Source organism: Eutrema salsugineum, unplaced genomic scaffold (assembly GCF_000478725.1).
Source record: "Eutrema salsugineum unplaced genomic scaffold, Eutsalg1_0 scaffold_2, whole genome shotgun sequence".
NCBI classification, from domain to species: Eukaryota; Viridiplantae; Streptophyta; class Magnoliopsida; order Brassicales; family Brassicaceae; genus Eutrema; species Eutrema salsugineum.
The window spans coordinates 15,490,485-15,509,340 of NW_006256829.1; the positions used below are offsets into that span (position 1 = coordinate 15,490,485).

The window sequence follows — 18,856 nt, forward strand, 5'->3', positions numbered from 1 at the left end:
TTTATATTTTTTAACTTAAATTATTTTATCGTTTAGTGATAAACACATATGTATCTATATATTTGCATTTACGTGGACACAAATATATAGATATCTATGTAGTTATATATATATATGTATATCCACCTACCTAGAGTAGAGATACACAAATATATTTACATATATATCTATATGGTTACATATATAGACACAATTATATAAATATACATATTATATAAATATATATGTATATTTATGTGTATATATTATAGATGGATGTAACTATATAAATATAAAGTTAAAAAATAAAAAAGGAATAAAAATAAAATAAAAATAAAAAAAGAATAAAATAAAATAAGTCCACCATTTTGAAAAACTGTATTTTTGGGCAATTATATTTTAAAAAAGTATGAAAATATTCTCTTGTTTATGGGTTAATTTCCTATTTAAGTTTCAAAAAATCTAATTACGCTTACCCTCTGACCTCATTTTTCGATAGATTTAAAAAAAAATAAAAAAAATGCCACGACCTTATAGCGAAAACAGTTTCTCTCATATATCACGAGTGTATTTCTGTGTGTCTATAAATGCAAACACACATCTTCTTCTTCCTCCTCTCGCTTTTTTCTCTCTACTCTCAGTTTTCAACATAAACCAACAAACAAACAAAAAATAATCAAATCTTCTCTTCTTCTTCCTCCTTCAACGAGTTTTGCCATTTTTCCGATGACGACGCATCTAAACAAGAAACCCAGGCTGGAGAATCTCACGGTCAACCTCTTCGACGACTTACCCGACGATCTCGTCATCTCTATCCTCCAAAAACTCAGCTCCTCCGCTTCTTCTCCCGCCGATTTCCTCACCGTTCTCTTCACGTAAGCCGCCTTCTCTCCCTCCGCCGCCGATTCATCTCCTCGATTCCGACTAATTTACTTTGACGGTTGTCGTTTCAGATGCAAGAGATTGAATCGATTGGGCTTGCATCCTCTGGTTTTATCCAGAGCCGGAACTCAAACCCTAGCCGTCACGGCGGCGAAATGGTCCGATTCCGCTCACAAATTCCTTAGACTCTGCGTTAATGCCGGAAACATCGACGCCTGCTACGCTCTCGGAATGGTCCGTCTTCTTCAACCTTCATCCATCTCTTCGATTCCGATTTCATCTTCTTTATTTTTTTTCTTTTTCTCTGCACAGATCCGATTTTACTGTCTTCAAAACCCAGTGAGCGGCGCGTCTCTGATGGCGAGAGCCGCGATTAAGTCTCACGCGCCGGCACTGTACTCGTTGTCGGTGATTCAGTTTAACGGAAGCGGCGGTACCAAATCCGATAAGAACCTACGCGCTGGAGTCGCGCTATGCGCGCGGTCGGCTTATCTCGGCCACGTGGATGCGCTCCGGGAACTCGGTCACTGCCTCCAAGACGGTTACGGCGTTTCTCGCGACGTCTCCGAAGGTCGTCGGGTTTTGATTCAGGCCAACGCGAGAGAGCTCGCTTGCTCTCTACGCGCTTACCTCTCTCACAAATCCGGTAACGAAAAACTAACCGATCTCGCCTGCAGCGTCGGCGGCGGAGTAGGAGGAGTACCGGTTCAGGAGATTCACCCAGTGAACCGGTTTTTGAAAGATTGGTTTGATTCGGGTCGGGTTGTTTTACTGGATGGGTTAAGGATGTGTTCTCACGGCGGATGCGGGAGGCCGGAGACTCGGTGGCATGAGTTCCGGCGATGTTCTGTTTGTGGAAAAGTGAATTATTGCTCTAGAGGATGTCAGGCGTTGGATTGGAGAGCGAAGCATAAGATGGAATGTGCACCGTTGGATCTGTTGGTTGCTGAAGCGGCGGCGATCGGCGACGGTGACGGTGAGGTGGTGGAGGTTGAGAATCATGCTGCTCGGTAACGGCTCTGACGCTTTCTTTTTGTGTTTTTACTTTTTTAGTGAAAATTTAGAAATGTCTAATTTGCATGAAACAGTCTCTTTGACCTGTTGACTCTTTTTTTGGGGTATTTAATTGTTCATGTAATTAATAATGTTCATGTTTTTTCTTCTTCTTTTTTTTTTTGTTAAAGATGTTTTTTCTTCTTCTTATTATTAATTTACTAATGTGGGCAAGAAAATGCGTTTCTATGAATAACGGACATGCTATGTTAAACCAAATGATATTAAATTTTTATTTACAGATGATATTGCGTTTCTAAGATTAATTAACCTTTTATTTAGGGTGTAAGTATATTTTTACGAGTAGTTTATTATTTTAAGAACAACAAATACAAAAGCATATTTATACTAGAAAAATACAAACTTATAGGACGATGTATTTCAAAAGAACAAGTATACTATAATTTATTGGGAGAATTGGTTTTATAATGTCAATTGAATTAAAATTTGTCCTTTTAATGTTTTCTATTTTTTGTCACTTTTTGACATAATTGTCCTTTTGAATTAGTTATGGCAGTTATAATAAAATATAAATATGAAACTATATTTTAAAAATTTCGAAATTATCTAAAAAGAAATTAAAAATATTTTCGTATATCATTTATGGAAAAAAATATTTTTATAATATTTTTAAAATTCGTTCTACGCTTGATAGAATGTATGTTCTATGTTCTACGTTTACGTAGAATCTCATTTCTATAGTTCTTCACATATTCTACCAGTTTGTAGAAGTCGTTTTCTATAGGTCTTTATATATTCTATCGATTGGTAGATTACAACTTCTACTGGATAAACTATATTCTACATGTTAGTAGAATACATCTTCTACCTGTTAGACCAGGTTCTAAGTTATTGTAGAACGGTTCTTCTACTTGTTAGACTTTATTCTACATTAACATAGAATGCATCTTCTACCTGTTAGACTTCATTCTACATTACCGTAGAATACATCTTCTACCAAAATCTAAGAAAATCTAGGAAAATTAGTTAACATCCAGATCTTAAAATTTTCGAAAATCTTTTTTTTTTTACTTTTCAACATTTTTTATCAGTTTTGACGTTTTTTTTTTGGTTGTCATCGTTCTTTTCTTCTTTTTTCTCATTGATCAAGCAGATTTTCCCTAGGTTTATATATCTACTGCATCAAATATGGTAAACTCGAAACTGAATGATAACGAAGAAGACAGGCGAATGAAAAAGACTGTATAGACTGTGTAGATTGTGTATTTACCGGAATTTGATTTTCCGGCGAAAACTGTGTAAGTGGAGGAGTCTGTGTCGATGATGTCGATGGAGAAGAAAGAGAATGTGTGGATGGGGATGTAGAATCTCTTTTCTACAGATATTTTTTAAGTATAAAATATTATTAATATAGAAATTTAATTAATTAAATAATTCAAAATTAATGGGCATAATGAGAAAAAATTTCAATAAAACATTATAAGGACAATTTAAAAAAAAAATTAAGGGGACAAATTCTAATTTAATTAGCATTATAAAACCAATTCAATTTATTCTTGATGACTTTGATCATTTGATGCAAGCATTAACAAAACAAAAAAAAAAAATCTTTCTCCATCAATTTTGTCAATCAAAAAACGTATATTCCATCGTTGACAAAAAAAAAACGTATATTCCATCATCAGTTTCCACTGTAACTCGTACACAAGAACCTTAGAGCATCTCCAAGAGAGACTTCATTTTTGAAGATCCAGAGACTTCAAATTTGAAATTTTAGCTGTTTCTCTCCAAGAGTGACACTTCAAAATAAACTTCAAAAACTTTATACTTTGCATTATAGTCCTTACTTTTTAGAATAATTAACTAAACTCATTAAATAATATAAATAACAATAAAACACATATTAAAAAATTACAGATAATATTAATTAATTAAACATCATTAATATTATAAAAAACACACAAACATAATTAGAAATAGCAAAATAGAATACTAAATTATTCACTAACATTGTTTCCGTAATACTCCCATATATGATCAATCAATGTCTTTCGAAGTGACAAAAAAGAACTCAAGAACAATAACAACTTCCAACTCCAAATATATATGGACAATATTTTGGTGGTCTTGGAGGTTCAGGATCAAATTTGCCTGATTATTAGTACTGTTGTAGTATTTTAATTTGTGTAATATTTATGTGTGCTTGTAATTTTTTTTTAAGAACTTTATGTTGTATTAATAAATCTGTATAAGAATATTATGTTATATTTATATGTATTTGTAGTTTATTTTTTGTAATGTTTTTATGTGATGTTTTAATTTGAAGTTGTTTTCTTTAATTTGAAATTACAATTATAAAAAATATATATGAAATAATTATCAGATATATTATAAAATTAAAATGATAAAGAAACATAAATAAAGACATTATTTATAAAAATAGTTAATTAGAAGGACCAAAATGCAATAGAAAAGATGAATTTTCAAATTCGAAGATCTGAATAATAAAACTTCAAATATAGAGTGTCACTGTTCAGATCTTCAAAATTTGAAGATTTTAAGTCTCTTTTAGAGTTCATAAAACTTCAAAAATTTGAAGATATGAAATGTCTCTTGGAGATGCTCTTATAAATACATACCTAAAACAATTAATGAAAATCTTCAACTCCAAAAGAAACTAAACATCGATGAAACTTGTATTTGTTACATTCGTTGAATTCAATTTGCAAACAATAAGTAACTTTAAGACAATAATTCAAAAGCTTTTCAAATACGGATTTTTTTTTAGAAAATAGCACGAGAAATCAATAGCAAAAACGATTTGTTTAGTTGTATTTACGCTATCCACATCCTAATTTTGGTTGGATTTTTGCCTGCTCCTGAATATGGAGGAGACCATTCTTGGACTGATGCAAATGGTAAGATTGAATAAACCTTTATATGGAGGAAAAAGACAAAATAACAAAGTTAAAATGTCTAACATTACAAAGGGGAAGAAATAACACATGGTTTACAAGTTCAAAGACTTCTTCACCTTACAAGCTAGCTTTTGGAGATGAGTTTTATCTTTAGGCTTTAAATGTGTTTGTAAGGCTCAAACCTAATAAAACCCAACTTTTGTTGATTTCTATGTTAATGTTTTTGTAACTCATTTATGGTGAATTTTTTGTTCTGTTTTGCAATTTTCGATGTTCCAGCAACAGATGGATGGGACACATCTATGACATACCAAGCTGCTGCTCGAGCTTCTTCTGGTTGGGAGTAAACTTATAAACCCTAAATCTCCTTGTAGAAATGTTATTTTTGTTCCTATTAGGTTTCTCTTTGTGTTCTAGTGAAATTTCTACAATAATACATAATTACACAATTTCTATTAGAAAGTTATACTCAGAAGCTATCCCATGGCTGTTCTGACACACAGACACTCCAAGTTGCAATATATAGTTTCTCTCTAAAGATTGCAAGTTTGTTTCATGTCTCAAATCTATAGTTTGAGATCAATTAACAGCAACACCTGACTATCCACTTTATCAGTCTCAAAGCAACACAAAGCATCTTTCTTGGACTTCTTTATTTGATCGGTATGCAAGTCTAGCATTTATGAGCAGGATATCTTGTTCCAGGATTTTCTTCATATATACCTTCAATTGGGTTTTTGATATGTAGAGTTAATGAGTTATTCTAATATTCAATGATCTTGATAAACATGGGAAGTTTTCAGGATTTAGTTCCACAGTTGCTATTACACATGTCCATATTAGAACTCAAGTAAATATACAGACATATGAAAATGATTTAAATCCTACAAAATTCAATAAACACTCGTTAGAGGTCTAAACATTAAGCAAAGATCCATGGCTCAAATAAAAACAGTGGCAGAGTAAGACTCTCCAGTAAGAACAGTAACAAACTCTACATTGCATCATTCACAAATTAATTGTGAAGGAATACTAGTCTACAACAAAAAAAACAAAAATAAACTCAGAAAATCTAAGTTCAAAAAAGAAGAAGAAGAGAGATCTATGGTTCTCTTGATGTGATCTTCTGTTTCCTACATGGGTCTCTCCTGGTACAAAAAACAATTACACAATGTTGATGTCAAATTACATCTAACAAAACGATTTGGGTTTGTGTAAATGATTGAAAATTTGATTGTGTTAGCAGTTCACTAACTTGTTCTGTATAGGACTGGACCAACTTCTTGGGATTCTTCGTAAGCTTCCTCCAAGAGGTATCTCCTTGCTTATTTGCAAATCTCTCAAATCTCTGTGTGCCTCTATGTGAAACTTGCTGCTAAAGATAGCTAACAAAATCAGAAGCAGAGCTACTGAGATCGATCTTGATGGAAGGAATCTCTTCATTAGTGAATTCTCCTTTTGGTCTATTGCTTCTTGAGAAACTTTTGGGTAGAGATGTTTGAGTTAAAGGAAAAAGAGAGAGAGATGGAGAAAGACAAGTTGTAAAGGTTGGTTGCTTTGTAGGATATGTATTGTTCTTGTGACTTTTTGAGATCTGATCACGTGAAACTTTTTTCAGATGTTGAGATATTTATCTTAATCTACTAATTTATAGAACATTCACTAATAAGAGTCCTGACATTTTTACACAAGCACATGTATCCACGTTATTGTTTATGTATTAGCCATGAAAAATAATATGTTTAGTGTTTTACTAATATTGGCAAGTCAGCAAGTCCAACTTCATGAGAGGAAAAGTTGCAGATAAAACAACATTAACAGTTGGGTTTTGTCTCTATGCTAATTACTAATTAGTAATAACCAACATTATTATTTCATTTTTAATATTTTCTCTCAGAAGAATAATAGAAAAATAAAGTCAAATATTTGGGACTTTCATCAATTGAAAAATAGATGCCATATCTGGATGCCAAAAGACTTAATTAAGTGACTTACTGAGTAGCTAAATTAGTCTCAATTTCTCTTTACTGTTTGTTTACTTGTTTAGTCAACTGTTTATAAATAGATACCGAACCGGGCTAATTATACAGAACCGGCCAAGCACGTTCAATTGTTTTTATTTTCCGGTTTAAAGTAAAACCAGCCCCTTGCTCCTTCCTCTCTCTTTCCTCTCTGTGAGAAGATGATCAAAATCGAGAAACCCTGAGATAGAGATTATCTCCTCCCTCGCTGAAATTCTCTCTGATCTATTCCGATTTTCAAAAATTGTACTTGGATCTGATCTCATTGATTGAATTCGCTGCATTTGCTTCGTTATCCAAAGCGAGGCTTTAATCGCAATTCACGCCTCCATCGAACTGGTACGCGGATGAGTTTCTTAGGCTATCCTTAGATTTAACTCATTAGATTGATGTTGCTTTTTATGGTTTCTTCATTTTCACATAGCCGATCGATTCAATTTAATCTCTGATTCGAGGTATTTCCTAGAGGAATCTTCAAAATTTCTCGGAATTTGATCGAATTGCTGATTCTGTTTCGAGTGATTTGTGTCGATGTGTATTTTTTGTCATAATCGCATCGGTTTACGGCAAATTTTTTGAATGTTGCTTTGATTCAAGTTTTACTTATCTTTTAAAGAGTTTGCCTCTTTGTATTTTGTCTTGAGGTAATAGGTACATTATAAGCTTGATTTTGCAATCAAATTCTTGATCATCTGGTTTTCGATTACAGCAGTTTCTGGGTCGTCTTCTTGTGCTATAATGGCGTCTGGGACAATGGGAGGAGGCGGAGGCTTGTCCGAGGTTTATAGTAATGCGAAAAAGATTCTACTTAGGACTCGTTACGGAGTTGAGAGGTTCGAGTCAGCTCCTATGGATTCTCCCGAGCTAGCGTCTTCCGTGAAACGAGACATTACTGAGCTCCAATCTCTCTGCTCCAACATGGACGCTCTCTGGCGCTCAATCCCTGTCAAATCCCAACGTGATCTCTGGAGAAGGTCAGTACAAATCCCTGTTTTTGAATTCTTGATTTGCTTCTTCTCAAAATCTTGATTTTTCAAGAGATTAAAGTTATTGATTGGTGATCTGAGATGCCTGGAAAGTTCCAAGTTTACACACATTTTCAGAGATCATCCAAATAGCTGAATACATATTCCCTCTTTGGTTTATGAACTTCTTAAGTAGTGCTTAAACGCTGCATTGATCTGAGATGCCTGGGAAGTTGCAAATTTACACATTTTCATAAATCATCCAAATGGCTGAATACATATTCCTTCTTTGGTTTATGAACTTTTTAAGTAGTGCTTAAACGTTGCATTGAATTTTACCATTATTGATGATCTGACATGCCTGGAAAGTTGCAAATTTACACATTTTCATAGATCATCCAAATGGCTGAATACATATTCCTTCTTTGGTTTATGAACTTCTTAAGTAGTGCTTAAAAGTTGAGAGTAGTTTCTTCTCCATCAATCTGTTATGTTGAATTCGCAGAAAGACTGAACAAGTGGGAGAGGAGGCGGAGTATTTGAACCAAAGTCTGGAAAAACACATGTCGAGGAACCAGAGAAAGATGTTGGAAGCTAAAGAGAAGGCGGATTTGTTGGGAAGAGCGAGCGGAGAAGGAGCCCACATTCTACAAATATTCGATGAGGAAGCTCAAGCAATGAACTCTGTGAAGAACTCAAAGAGAATGCTCGAAGATTCGTTTTCAAGTGGAGTTGCTATACTCTCCAAATACGCTGAACAAAGGGATCGTTTCAAGGTAAAACTCTAATCGAAGCCACAAGCTTTAGCTTGGAACGGTTTCTGACATTGGTTTTGTTTTGGTTTCTCAGAGTGCACAGCGTAAAGCTTTGGATGTTTTGAACACGGTAGGGCTCTCAAACTCGGTATTGAGGCTCATTGAGAGGCGTAATCGTGTGGACACTTGGATCAAATACGCCGGTATGATCGCAACGCTTGTCATTTTGTATTTTTTCATAAGATGGACACGCTAAAACCTAAGAAAATCGAAACGAGTTTTGCGTACGCAGATTTGTATGTAAAGAGTAGAGAGTTTCTTAGGAAGATTTTCACTTACTAAGCATTTTGTTTTTGTTTATGACTCTTACAAGACATTGATTATATAGTTCATCAAGTTGAGATTGTCAAAATGGTACCTATGTATCCTCCTCTTCCTTTGCTCTTTATTTATGTCAGTTGTTGTTTCTTTATTCCTTCGAGATAAAATATGTATATATGTCGGACTTGTGTCATTTGCATTATTGCATTTTTGGTGGAATGTGGCAACTGGAACAAAAGTTCTTGATGAGCAGAATAACATTCATTTATACTCTGTTACTGTCTACTTTAATAATGCAGAGAATGCTATTTCTCGAAAGCAAATGTGTTTGTTATACAGCGATTTCTTTTTTTTGTAATGAAAATTATGGAATTTAAAAAAAAAAAAGTTAAACCAAACTGAATTGCATATATGGCTTTGATTTTTATTAAACCGATATACCGTAAACCAAACAATATTTTAACTTTACCAAACCAAATTGAATATGTTTTAAATAATTTTACTATTTTGTAAACCAATACCGAAATGAAACATATTTCTAAATTTTTCATCTAAGAATTTAGTCACGTTTTTGTCAAAATACTTCATCAAATCGCATACTTTTGCAATGTTCGATCAAGTTTTACCTCACCATTTATTATAGATTGAATCCTCTAACTCTTACTAAACAATTTCAACCCTCTTTTCACTAATTTCGTCTTATATTGATATATAACTCAAATACAACTTTGGATCTGTAAAACTTAGGAGATTTCAGAACTTCTCAAATATAAGACAAAGAAACCTATAAATGTTTTTAAAATTTTCCTAACTAAATCGATAATAATTTAATAACTTCTGAACTCATTGAATATTTATTATTCAACAAGCAAATTACACAGGTATGAAAATCAATGAGTAAATCATTGAGTAATATTTTTATTCAAGCAAATTGATTTGATTAAATTGATTTTTTTATTCAAGCAAATCAATGAGTAATATTTTTTATTCTTTTTTTTTAATATTTATTAATAAAATCAATTTGCTTGGGTTTCAAAGTCTAAACCAGGATAGGATGCCGTAATTTAAACAGTACCGACCAAGCACGTGTGCTCAATTGTTTTTTCGGTTAAAGTAAAACCAGCACAAGGCTTTCTCCTCCGTCTCTCTTTCCTCTCTCCTTCTCTTTGCTCTCTGCCGCGTCGAAAAATGAGAAACAAATGATTAATAACGAGAGAAACCCAGAGAGATATTGAAAATTCGCTCCAGGTCTTGTATCTATTCCGATTTTTCACATACTTTTCCTCTTGGATCTTATCTCATCTACTCACCAAATAACTTCGCTGCATCTTCTTTGCTGTGATCTTCTACTTCGTCATCCCAGATCAGAAGCTTCAATCGCTATTCACGCCTCCATCGAACTTTATTTGGCTTTGCGATTTCTGTTTTCGTTATTCAATTTCTCGATTGAATCAATTGAATTTCCGAGTCGAGGAGGTATGTTTTTAGGGGATCTTTAGAGAATATTCTTTGATTTCTACGATTTCCATCGGTTTGTCTGGATGTTTTTTGTTCTTTTCTTAGGCTTTTTAATTTCTCACAAGTTTTACCCTTTTTTGCTTTTTTTTTTCTTTGTGGAATCATTTGATCAATCTTTATTTTGAAACAGATTATTAAGGAGTTATTACTTATTCCCTTTGTTTGTGTCTTTGAGATAGTAGGAATAGGTCAATGGCTTGTAGATTACATTTCTAGATTTTTTATTTCGTATATTCAATTGTTTGGACTTCACTTCAAAATCAAGTTCTTGATAATCCTGTGTTTAGTTTTTATGAGCTCCATTTTCGTGTAATTCCACCACGTGGATAGGAATACAAGTTGACATATATAACATGACAAAATAGGTTCATGCATTCCTCCATGTTTATTTCCCTCAAGTGATGTTTTCTTGTCCTTGCTTGTTCATGGAACTTTTTTTTGCCAAATGTTGATGCCACAAAAAGCTGTTTGGGCTACGGATGATGATTTCTGTGTCGAAATGACCTGATGAAGCAATTAAATATGTTTATGTCACTGTCTTTTTCATATCATAATCGAAGGTGGATTTTTCTTCTTTGCAGAAGCACTTAGATGGCAGAGAAAGCTTGTATAAAGCGTCTTCAAAAAGAATACAGATCACTTTGCAAGGTATAGTTTCTTCTCTATTGATTTTCCCATCAAAATATTTCAAAAAGACTTTTCAAATGTGGTTTCTCTTCTTGTACAAAGCTTTCATGGTTTTTGGTCTAGGATAATTTTTATCTTATATACATTACTTTGAGAGTATATTTGATATGTTCTATTATGGAATGCTAGGAACCAGTCTCACATGTTGTTGCTCGTCCTTCCCCAAATGATATTCTCGAGTGGCGTAAGTCTTTCATGTCTTTCTTCCCCTGACTCTGCTTTCTAGGTGTTATGTTGAAAGTTTGGCAATGGGGATGTTGACATTAGTGTATATAGATACCGAACATATGTTTCTTCGTTGTGTATATACAAACAAGTATGGAATAGGGTGTTGCTAAGGTGAGGGAAACCGTAACGGTATCAGAAATGACGAAGACTTGTTATATTTATAGAACCATAAAAGAAACTTATGAGTTGTTCTTAATCTTACAGATTATGTGTTGGAAGGCAGTGATGGAACTCCTTTCGCAGGTTTGAATCTTCTTTGTTAACTTGCATATTAAGTGTGATCTTCTGCATTCCCAAGGAACATCTGATTCTAATATTTTGGATTCTCTTGGTTAGGTGGATTCTACTATGGGAAGATCAAGTTCCCTGCAGAATATCCTTACAAGCCACCCGGAATCACGTGCGCTCTTTGTTTCTTCAGAATTCTATTTTAATATTGACACTCTCCTATGTTTTATTCCTGCTTTCTAAGTGAACCAAACTTTTTGTGGCTGCAGGATGACAACACCAAACGGTCGATTTGCGACACAAAAGAAACTCTGCTTGTCTATGAGTGATTGTAAGCACATTCTGCTTTTTCATTCTTTTTTGTTTTTAAATTTCAATGAACTTGTCTATTATCTGATAAGCTTTACCATGGTATGTACAGTTCATCCAGAAAGCTGGAATCCAATGTGGTCAGTGTCAAGGTATATGATCAGTACATTCAAAATGTTTTCAAGTTACTAAATGAAAGAGAGAGAGAGAGAGTAATGGATCCTAATTTAACCAATTCCTTTTCCTAAACGCAGCATACTTACAGGACTTCTCTCATTTATGGTAAGCTCATTGCTGTTTCTAGACCTTTGCTTCTTGAAGAACCTCTCAGTTTATTACCCCTTGTTCTTAGCTTCAGAACTCCATTCAGTTCTTACGTTCATTAAATTTAGTTTCTCAATTAAAATCTTGTGGTACACAGATGGATAACAGTCCCACAACTGGAAGCGTGAACACGACTGTAGCCGAGAAACAACTCTTGGCGAAGTCATCTCTTGCTTTCAATTGTAAAAAGTAAGTTTCATTCCCACCCCAAAAAAAAACTGTTACTGTTTTGAGTGTAGGATAAATCTCAGAAGTTGATTAGAGAACTGTTGTGGCAGTGCAACTTTTCGGAAACTATTTCCCGAGTATTTAGAGAAGTATAGTCAGCAACAAGTAGCTGAAAAAGAAGAAGAAGCAACAGCCACGCAACAGAGAACACCTGAGGATTCTCCTGAGAAGGACAACGCGAGAGACGAGTCAGAGAAAAGCGTTGGTCTCAGAAAGGAAGACACGAAAGAAGTGGGATTGAACAAGAGGAGAAGGAACAAGAAAGAAGCATTACCAGGTTGGATAATAGTGTTGCTAGTATCGATTGTTGGAGTTGTAATGGCTTTGCCTTTGCTTCAACTGTGATTAGATGCCAAAGCAACGCAACATGATTGCAAAATCAGTCTGGTAAAAAATTGTTTATCTTTGCTCTCTCACTCTCAATACTAAGTAGTGTCTTTTGTTCTCACCCTTTCTTATAAAAAATCAGTTTACATTGAGTTTGTAATGGCACTTAAAGTCACATATATATAAAATGTAGCTTAACTGAAATTACTATGTAAAGCAGCAGGAGGCAAAATGTTTGTTTGCCATCTAGCTAGAAGAAAATGGTGGTATATGATGGTTTTTGTGTTATGTTCTACAATCTTTGTCTCTTCCCTCAGTTTAAAGTTTCAACTAAATCATTGTCAGGCAAGCATAGTGTGCCTTTCTCCTTTTCAAACAAAAAATTAGCTGTTACTTATATTTCCCTTGTTTCAGACTTCAGTTTCTTTTAAATATACAAATTTATGTTATTGTAAAACTCTCAAGGAGAATAAATTTGGTAAAAACAAATATGCAAAATATAATGGGTTCGATATGTAGCTTTTTACCGTGACGGATACGTTGTACCGCTGGAATAATTTTACCAATTGTACGACTGGGAAGACAGCATTCAACGAAATTTTTTACAAATAATACGAAAACTGTATAATCACAAATACCGAAATACGAATCTGAAGAAGAGATTAAAGAAAATGGCGAACGAGTGTGGAATCGGAATGGGTTCGATTTTGGCGATTGTGATCGTTGCGTTAATGTTGTTGTTCGTTCCGTTGATCATGGGACCAGTGGCTCCTCCTTCTCCTCCACTTATACTGGTGTTTCCGATCGTCTTGCTTTTTCTGTTTCTCTATCTCCATTTTTCTTCCAAGTGAAATATCACATTTTGTTTTTGTTCATCATCATGTAATATCTATAGTATATGTATATGAATTTATCAGACAACACTAGTGTATCTATGTTTCTGGCTTTACATATGTAAAACAAAGTGTGTATTCGTTCTATGTTATTATATGTATCTTCAAGTTGTTGATGAAAAAAAAAAATATGAAAACTGTATTACCATCTATTTTTGTACCTCATTATTTATATATGTATTTTGTCATCTCTTTTCAAATAAAACGTCTACCTATAGTTGGCATTTTCCATCTCTTTTATTGGTCTTCCGTATTGCTGCTAATTTCTCGTTTTCCATCTCATCTACGAATTACATCGATATCAATCTTTTAGTTTTCATTTTATGATTTTGAATGCTTCATACTTTACTTCTTTGTAACAAAAGTCTTACGTTCTTTCCGATCAAATATGTCTTTTCTGATTAACTTTTGTGTGATTATTTTTTGAGAAAATTGGCCAAAATGTAGTTTTAAATTTTAAATTTGCCAAAAGGGTGGGTTTTGAAAAAGTGGATATGTTTGGATAGTTTTTGTGTGTTAATATCTATATTATCCTCCTAACTTTAGTTTATTTACGTTAAAAAAATAAAATATTATTTTCTTTTTTCTCTTTCTCTTTTTTTTTTTCCTCATTTACTTCGTTCACTTTTAAAATTTTTTTCTATATATAGATTTTTTTCTACACATTTTAAAATTTGAATTTTTTAAAACGGATAATATTTAAAATTTTATTATATATTTCAGTTATGTATATATTAGAATTTAGACATGTATACTTCAGTTATGGTATTTAATTGAAAGTATTCACTTGACTTTCAAGTGTACAAATATCAAGTATTCATCCAAAGAAATTCACCTAAAAGAATTCACTCATTGTATTCAATCGAAAGTATTCACCTAACTTCCAAGCGTACATTAAAATGGTGAATACTGATAATTGTATACCAAATATTAAATATTTTTGAGTGAATACCTTATATGTGAATACTTAATAGGTGTACACCAAATGGTAAATATCTTTGAGTGAATACCTTCATATGTACACTAAATAGTGAATACTTTTATGTGTACACTAAATGAATGAACATCAAAAATACCTGTGAATACTTGATAGGTATACACCTAATGGTGAATACCTCTGAGTGTATTTTCGGGTGAATACTTTCGAGTGTATTTTTGGGTGTACACCAAATGGTGAATACCTTCAAGTGTACACTAAATGAATGAACACCAAATCGTGAATACCTAGGGATGAATACTTTCGCATGAATATCTTCGAGTGAATACTTAGTTGTACACAAAATGATGAATACTTTTGAGTAAATACCTTCGAATGTACAACAAATGGTGAATACTTTCAGATTTGTGTATATTGCAAAAAAAAAAATATTGTCTGTTTTTAAAAATTCAAATTTCAGTATGTGTTAAAAAAGATTTTTATATTTTTAATATATATAAAAAATATTAAATATTTTGTTTTTATGAATAATTTACAATAATTGATTCAAAAAAAAATAATATAAAAAAGAAGAAAGAAAAAATAATAATATTTAAATACATTACTTTTTACTCATCTGTCATACTCTCTCTCACTCTCTCTGTCACTCTCTCTTTCACTCTCTTTCACTTTCCTTCGCCCTCTCACACGCTTTCTCACACTCTCTTTTTCTTAATGAAGGTTCTTTTGCCATTAAAAAAATGTCACTGTTCAAAAACTTCTTAAAATACACGTGAATCCAAAAATACACCCTTTCAGCCAATTAAAAACTTAAAACTACCCTATTTGTCAAGAAACTCTTATTTTTTTAGATTGGCTTTTTTAGATTTTTTTACATATATGTGGCTTTTTTTTGAAGACTACAGATTGCAGAATTACGATTCTAAAGATTAAAATTTTACATCATTATTTTTGCATAATTTACCTTTTAAGTTTAGATATTTTTAAAAATTATCTGTTATTAAATCTTCATCTCGTATAAGATATGGCGCTCTCTAGAATTTCTAAGGGCGATTTCGATTGAGACTCATCCCAGCCTCCTCTGAGCCTCCTCACGTCATCCCTCTAAGTCTCTCCCCACCGTCACTCCTCGCCTCGTGCTCCTCACGCCGTACGCTCTTTTGCGTTCTTTTGTACTTATCTATTCGAACAGTTTTCTTGCTCGACACGGTGAGATGGATCGTCACTATTCCAGAGAAGAGAAGGGGAATGATTTCGTGAAATCTCGTCGTTGGATCCGAGAACATCCTATCAAATTCCCTGATGAAGCAAACCCAGACTTTATTGAAGCCAATAAGCTCACACTCATTGGAAGGATTTTGAATCCTGCAATTCAGAAACCAAAAAATTTGATCTCATTTATGCCGCAAGTATGGCGGATGGAGGATAAGATCAAATGGAGAGATCTTGGCCCTGAGAAATTCCAATTCAATTTCAAGTGTGAAGTTGATCTTCAAGCGGTCCTTAGCGAAGCTCCATTCCACTTCAAGAGATGGATATTTTTCTTGCAGCGTTGGGAGCCAGTTATTTCCGATGTCTTTCCTTCAAAGATACCTTTTTGGGTCAGAGTCCACGGCATACCGGCGTTCTATGCTACTAAACTAAAATAAGTCTTATAATATACAATTTTTGGAATTTTAAATTAAAAATTAAAAGAAATTTTTTATTAGTTTAAAAAGAAAATTTAGTACAATAAAATCAAATATAAAGTAAAATTACAATATTTAACCAAATCGTAGTATAAAAAGTAAAACATGATCATTTATTTCATTTGGTTCATTTTGTTCATTTTCATTTCCTAATTCATCTTCCTTATCATCGTTAACAATATCATCTACCTGAGAATTTTTAATTAGAAATTTATCAAGTGATCCTCTTTGAGATTGAATAAAATTTTCAACCTTTTCTTTTTCTTTTCTTTTTTTATAGCCTGAGTTTTGTCCCATAATTATCTACCCCACAAAATAAATAAAAAATATGAATGAAAATAGAACCTGGAATGAGAAGATGATGAATTTGTCAAATATAAACCACCGTGAACTTTGAAATTGCACCAAATGTTGATTATTAAATACCTTCAAAAGAAAAACAATTTTATGATTAGACAAATTATCAATAAAAAAAATTAAGAAAGAAATATGTACGTATATAATATTCTAGGAATTTGTAAAAAAAAATATTAGAATCAAATTTACACCTGTTGTTATTCAATTTCCAAATGCTAATGAACTCCTGCTTATAAAAAAAGAGATTTTTTATTACTCAAAAACTTAAATCTGTGATATCTGAATATATTATATATTTTGCTTGTTTACTCTAAACCATATATGGTGAACTAATAAAAACAGATGCCATATATATACGGGTGAAAGATGAGTAAACAACCGTTGAATATTAATTAATATTTTTTATAAATAGTGATTGTTATTTAACATTAAACACTTTTCAACTATCAAAAATATTTTAAAAAACTCTTTGAAATCAAATATATACGTTACAACTTACAAATCAGTTAAAAACTAATAATAAGAAGAAAGTTAAAATGACAAAAAGCTTCGTAAATATGTCCTAGGCTCCTACTATCTTGGCCAGTGTTCAAAAAATCAGTCTAGTTGGCGACTAGGCGGCCGCTTAGGCAGCTAGTCGGGGTTAGCCGACCCGATTTTCATAAAATCAGTGAAACAGATCTGGTTTAATAAAAAATCGGAAAAATCAGAAAAATCGAACCAAATCGGTAAAATCGGCTAAATCAGACTAACTATTTTTATCTTTTTCAGTCAATTTTTACAGTTTTGGATAGTAAACCAACATCGGTTTACAGAAAAGAGAAAAAAAGATTTGAAACGTGGATTAGGGTTAATAACTTAATATAATCATCCTCGTTCCTCCCCACTACTTTACCTTCATAAACTAAAGAAGGGATCATTATTCTCTATTGCTGAACTCTACAAGTTTGTTTAATCTTCTCTTTATCTATCTGTATATATTATATAACTATATTGTATTCTCTTAATTTGTCTTTTCATCTTTGTTTACTTTGTTTGTGCTCTGTTTCAAGTTTCAACTTTCAATTTTAACGATGAGTTTAGAGGAGATATCGATTCCGACGATGAAAATGATATAGCTATTGATTTTGAATTTGAGTCTAAAAATGAGCAGATGGTGGATATGGACGTGTTTAAAGAATAAGTTAGATAGATTTCTCTTTGCTTTACATTTTTAAAGTTTTTAGATTAAAACTTATTTTAGTTTGAAGAATTTGATGATTTTTAGTTTGATTTCTTTGTTGAACTTTATTCTATAATTTTATTTATTAATTTTTCTTACTTTTTATTCAAACATAAATTTTGATAAAATAATTTTTAAGAAAACAATTAAAACATTTTAAAAAATATGATATATAGATAGAAAATTTATAAAAATTAACGAAAATTTTGCTAACGCCTAGGCGCTAGTCTCCTATCACCCGCCTAGCCACCGCCTAGCGATTTTTTGAACATTGATCTTGGCACTTTACGTTATTGTTCCTACAAACTGATTGGACCTCTACCATAATTTTTTTTTAATGTTTTGAAAACTACAATGGACCCTAAATTATATGGGCCATGTTTGTATCCCAGGTCACTCGTGTTAAAGGTTCGCCCTGCCAACGCACTGCTGCACTGCAAACAACCTCAAGGTCATAGGTAATGTTCTTGGAACTGATGAGAATCATGATGTTGAAGATGCTTCTGTCCAAGTTCAAGTAGATGGCCTAAAACCTCCGCTTCAGCACAAAAACAATTCAATTCTCATCCGGCGTGGAAGTATCTATCGTCTTTAAGTACACAAGGATAGAGAAACACTGCTTTATCTGCATGTCTATGTCTCATGAAAAAGAAGATTGCCCCCAAGCCGGTAAGAGTACAAGCCTTGATGCACCGAATAGTCACATCAACAATCAACAAACACTATAGAGGCTAGAATCTATTCGACAGAAGAAAGAAGACAGAAAGGCGCTCCCATCTCACACCCCCTCAGAAACTGTTAGGAAGAGACTTGACAGACCTTTGGAGATTGGTTATGGACCCATTCGGGATCCCATTCCTTGTTCTCCTCACTCTTCTGATCGTCATAAGAGCTATGATAACTGGAGAGGTTGTTCCCCTCCTCGCAGAAGTCCAGCTAGAAGACCATCTCCTCGGGATTTCAGAGGCAAACAGAGAGAAGATCCCCTCCCTCCTCCACCTCCTTTGCGAGTTAAAGAATCCGGGGGCCTTTCATTCTGTTTCTACGCTGGGCAT

The 18,856-nt window shown here is 33.1% G+C and overlaps 5 protein-coding genes across 7 annotated transcripts; 4 read left to right on the forward strand and 1 right to left on the reverse strand.

Moving 5' to 3' along the window:
- Positions 1-564: 564 nt before the first annotated feature.
- LOC18018388 (F-box protein At5g50450) lies at positions 565-8,555 on the forward strand. 3 transcript variants are annotated; one of them, XM_024155783.1, is made up of 6 exons: positions 565-854; positions 933-1,095; positions 1,174-1,871; positions 5,073-5,136; positions 7,524-7,788; positions 8,285-8,555. In XM_024155783.1, exons 1-5 carry the CDS (start codon positions 706-708, stop codon positions 7,551-7,553), a joined length of 1,104 nt encoding a protein of 367 aa, XP_024011551.1. In that variant the 5' UTR covers positions 565-705; the 3' UTR covers positions 7,554-7,788; positions 8,285-8,555. The 3 variants fall into 3 exon arrangements, with proteins under 3 accessions (XP_024011551.1, XP_024011552.1, XP_024011553.1); XM_024155784.1 differs by having other exon boundaries at positions 5,079-5,136; XM_024155785.1 differs by lacking the exons at positions 5,073-5,136; positions 7,524-7,788; positions 8,285-8,555 and adding an exon at positions 3,029-3,309.
- On the reverse strand, positions 5,735-6,245 carry LOC18018389. The gene is made up of 2 exons (XM_006402029.2): positions 6,049-6,245; positions 5,735-5,941 (listed from the first exon to the last, which is right to left on the reverse strand). Exons 1-2 carry the CDS (start codon positions 6,234-6,236, stop codon positions 5,896-5,898), a joined length of 234 nt encoding a protein of 77 aa, XP_006402092.1. The 5' UTR covers positions 6,237-6,245; the 3' UTR covers positions 5,735-5,895.
- LOC18018390 (membrin-11) lies at positions 7,553-8,790 on the forward strand. The gene is made up of 3 exons (XM_024155536.1): positions 7,553-7,788; positions 8,285-8,555; positions 8,629-8,790. The coding sequence occupies exons 1-3, from the start codon at positions 7,553-7,555 to the stop codon at positions 8,788-8,790; spliced, it is 669 nt and encodes a 222-aa protein (XP_024011304.1).
- Positions 8,791-9,968: 1,178 nt separating this feature from the next.
- LOC18018391 (probable ubiquitin-conjugating enzyme E2 33) lies at positions 9,969-12,908 on the forward strand. Its single transcript, XM_006402032.2, has 11 exons — positions 9,969-10,103; positions 10,219-10,331; positions 10,955-11,021; positions 11,190-11,244; positions 11,493-11,531; positions 11,625-11,688; positions 11,786-11,847; positions 11,938-11,977; positions 12,080-12,107; positions 12,247-12,338; positions 12,428-12,908. The coding sequence occupies exons 3-11, from the start codon at positions 10,965-10,967 to the stop codon at positions 12,720-12,722; spliced, it is 732 nt and encodes a 243-aa protein (XP_006402095.1). The 5' UTR covers positions 9,969-10,103; positions 10,219-10,331; positions 10,955-10,964; the 3' UTR covers positions 12,723-12,908.
- A 2,840-nt stretch (positions 12,909-15,748) lies between these two features.
- On the forward strand, positions 15,749-16,183 carry LOC112086568. Its single transcript, XM_024155537.1, has one exon. It carries the CDS (start codon positions 15,749-15,751, stop codon positions 16,181-16,183), a length of 435 nt encoding a protein of 144 aa, XP_024011305.1.
- The last annotated feature ends 2,673 nt before the right edge of the window (positions 16,184-18,856 follow it).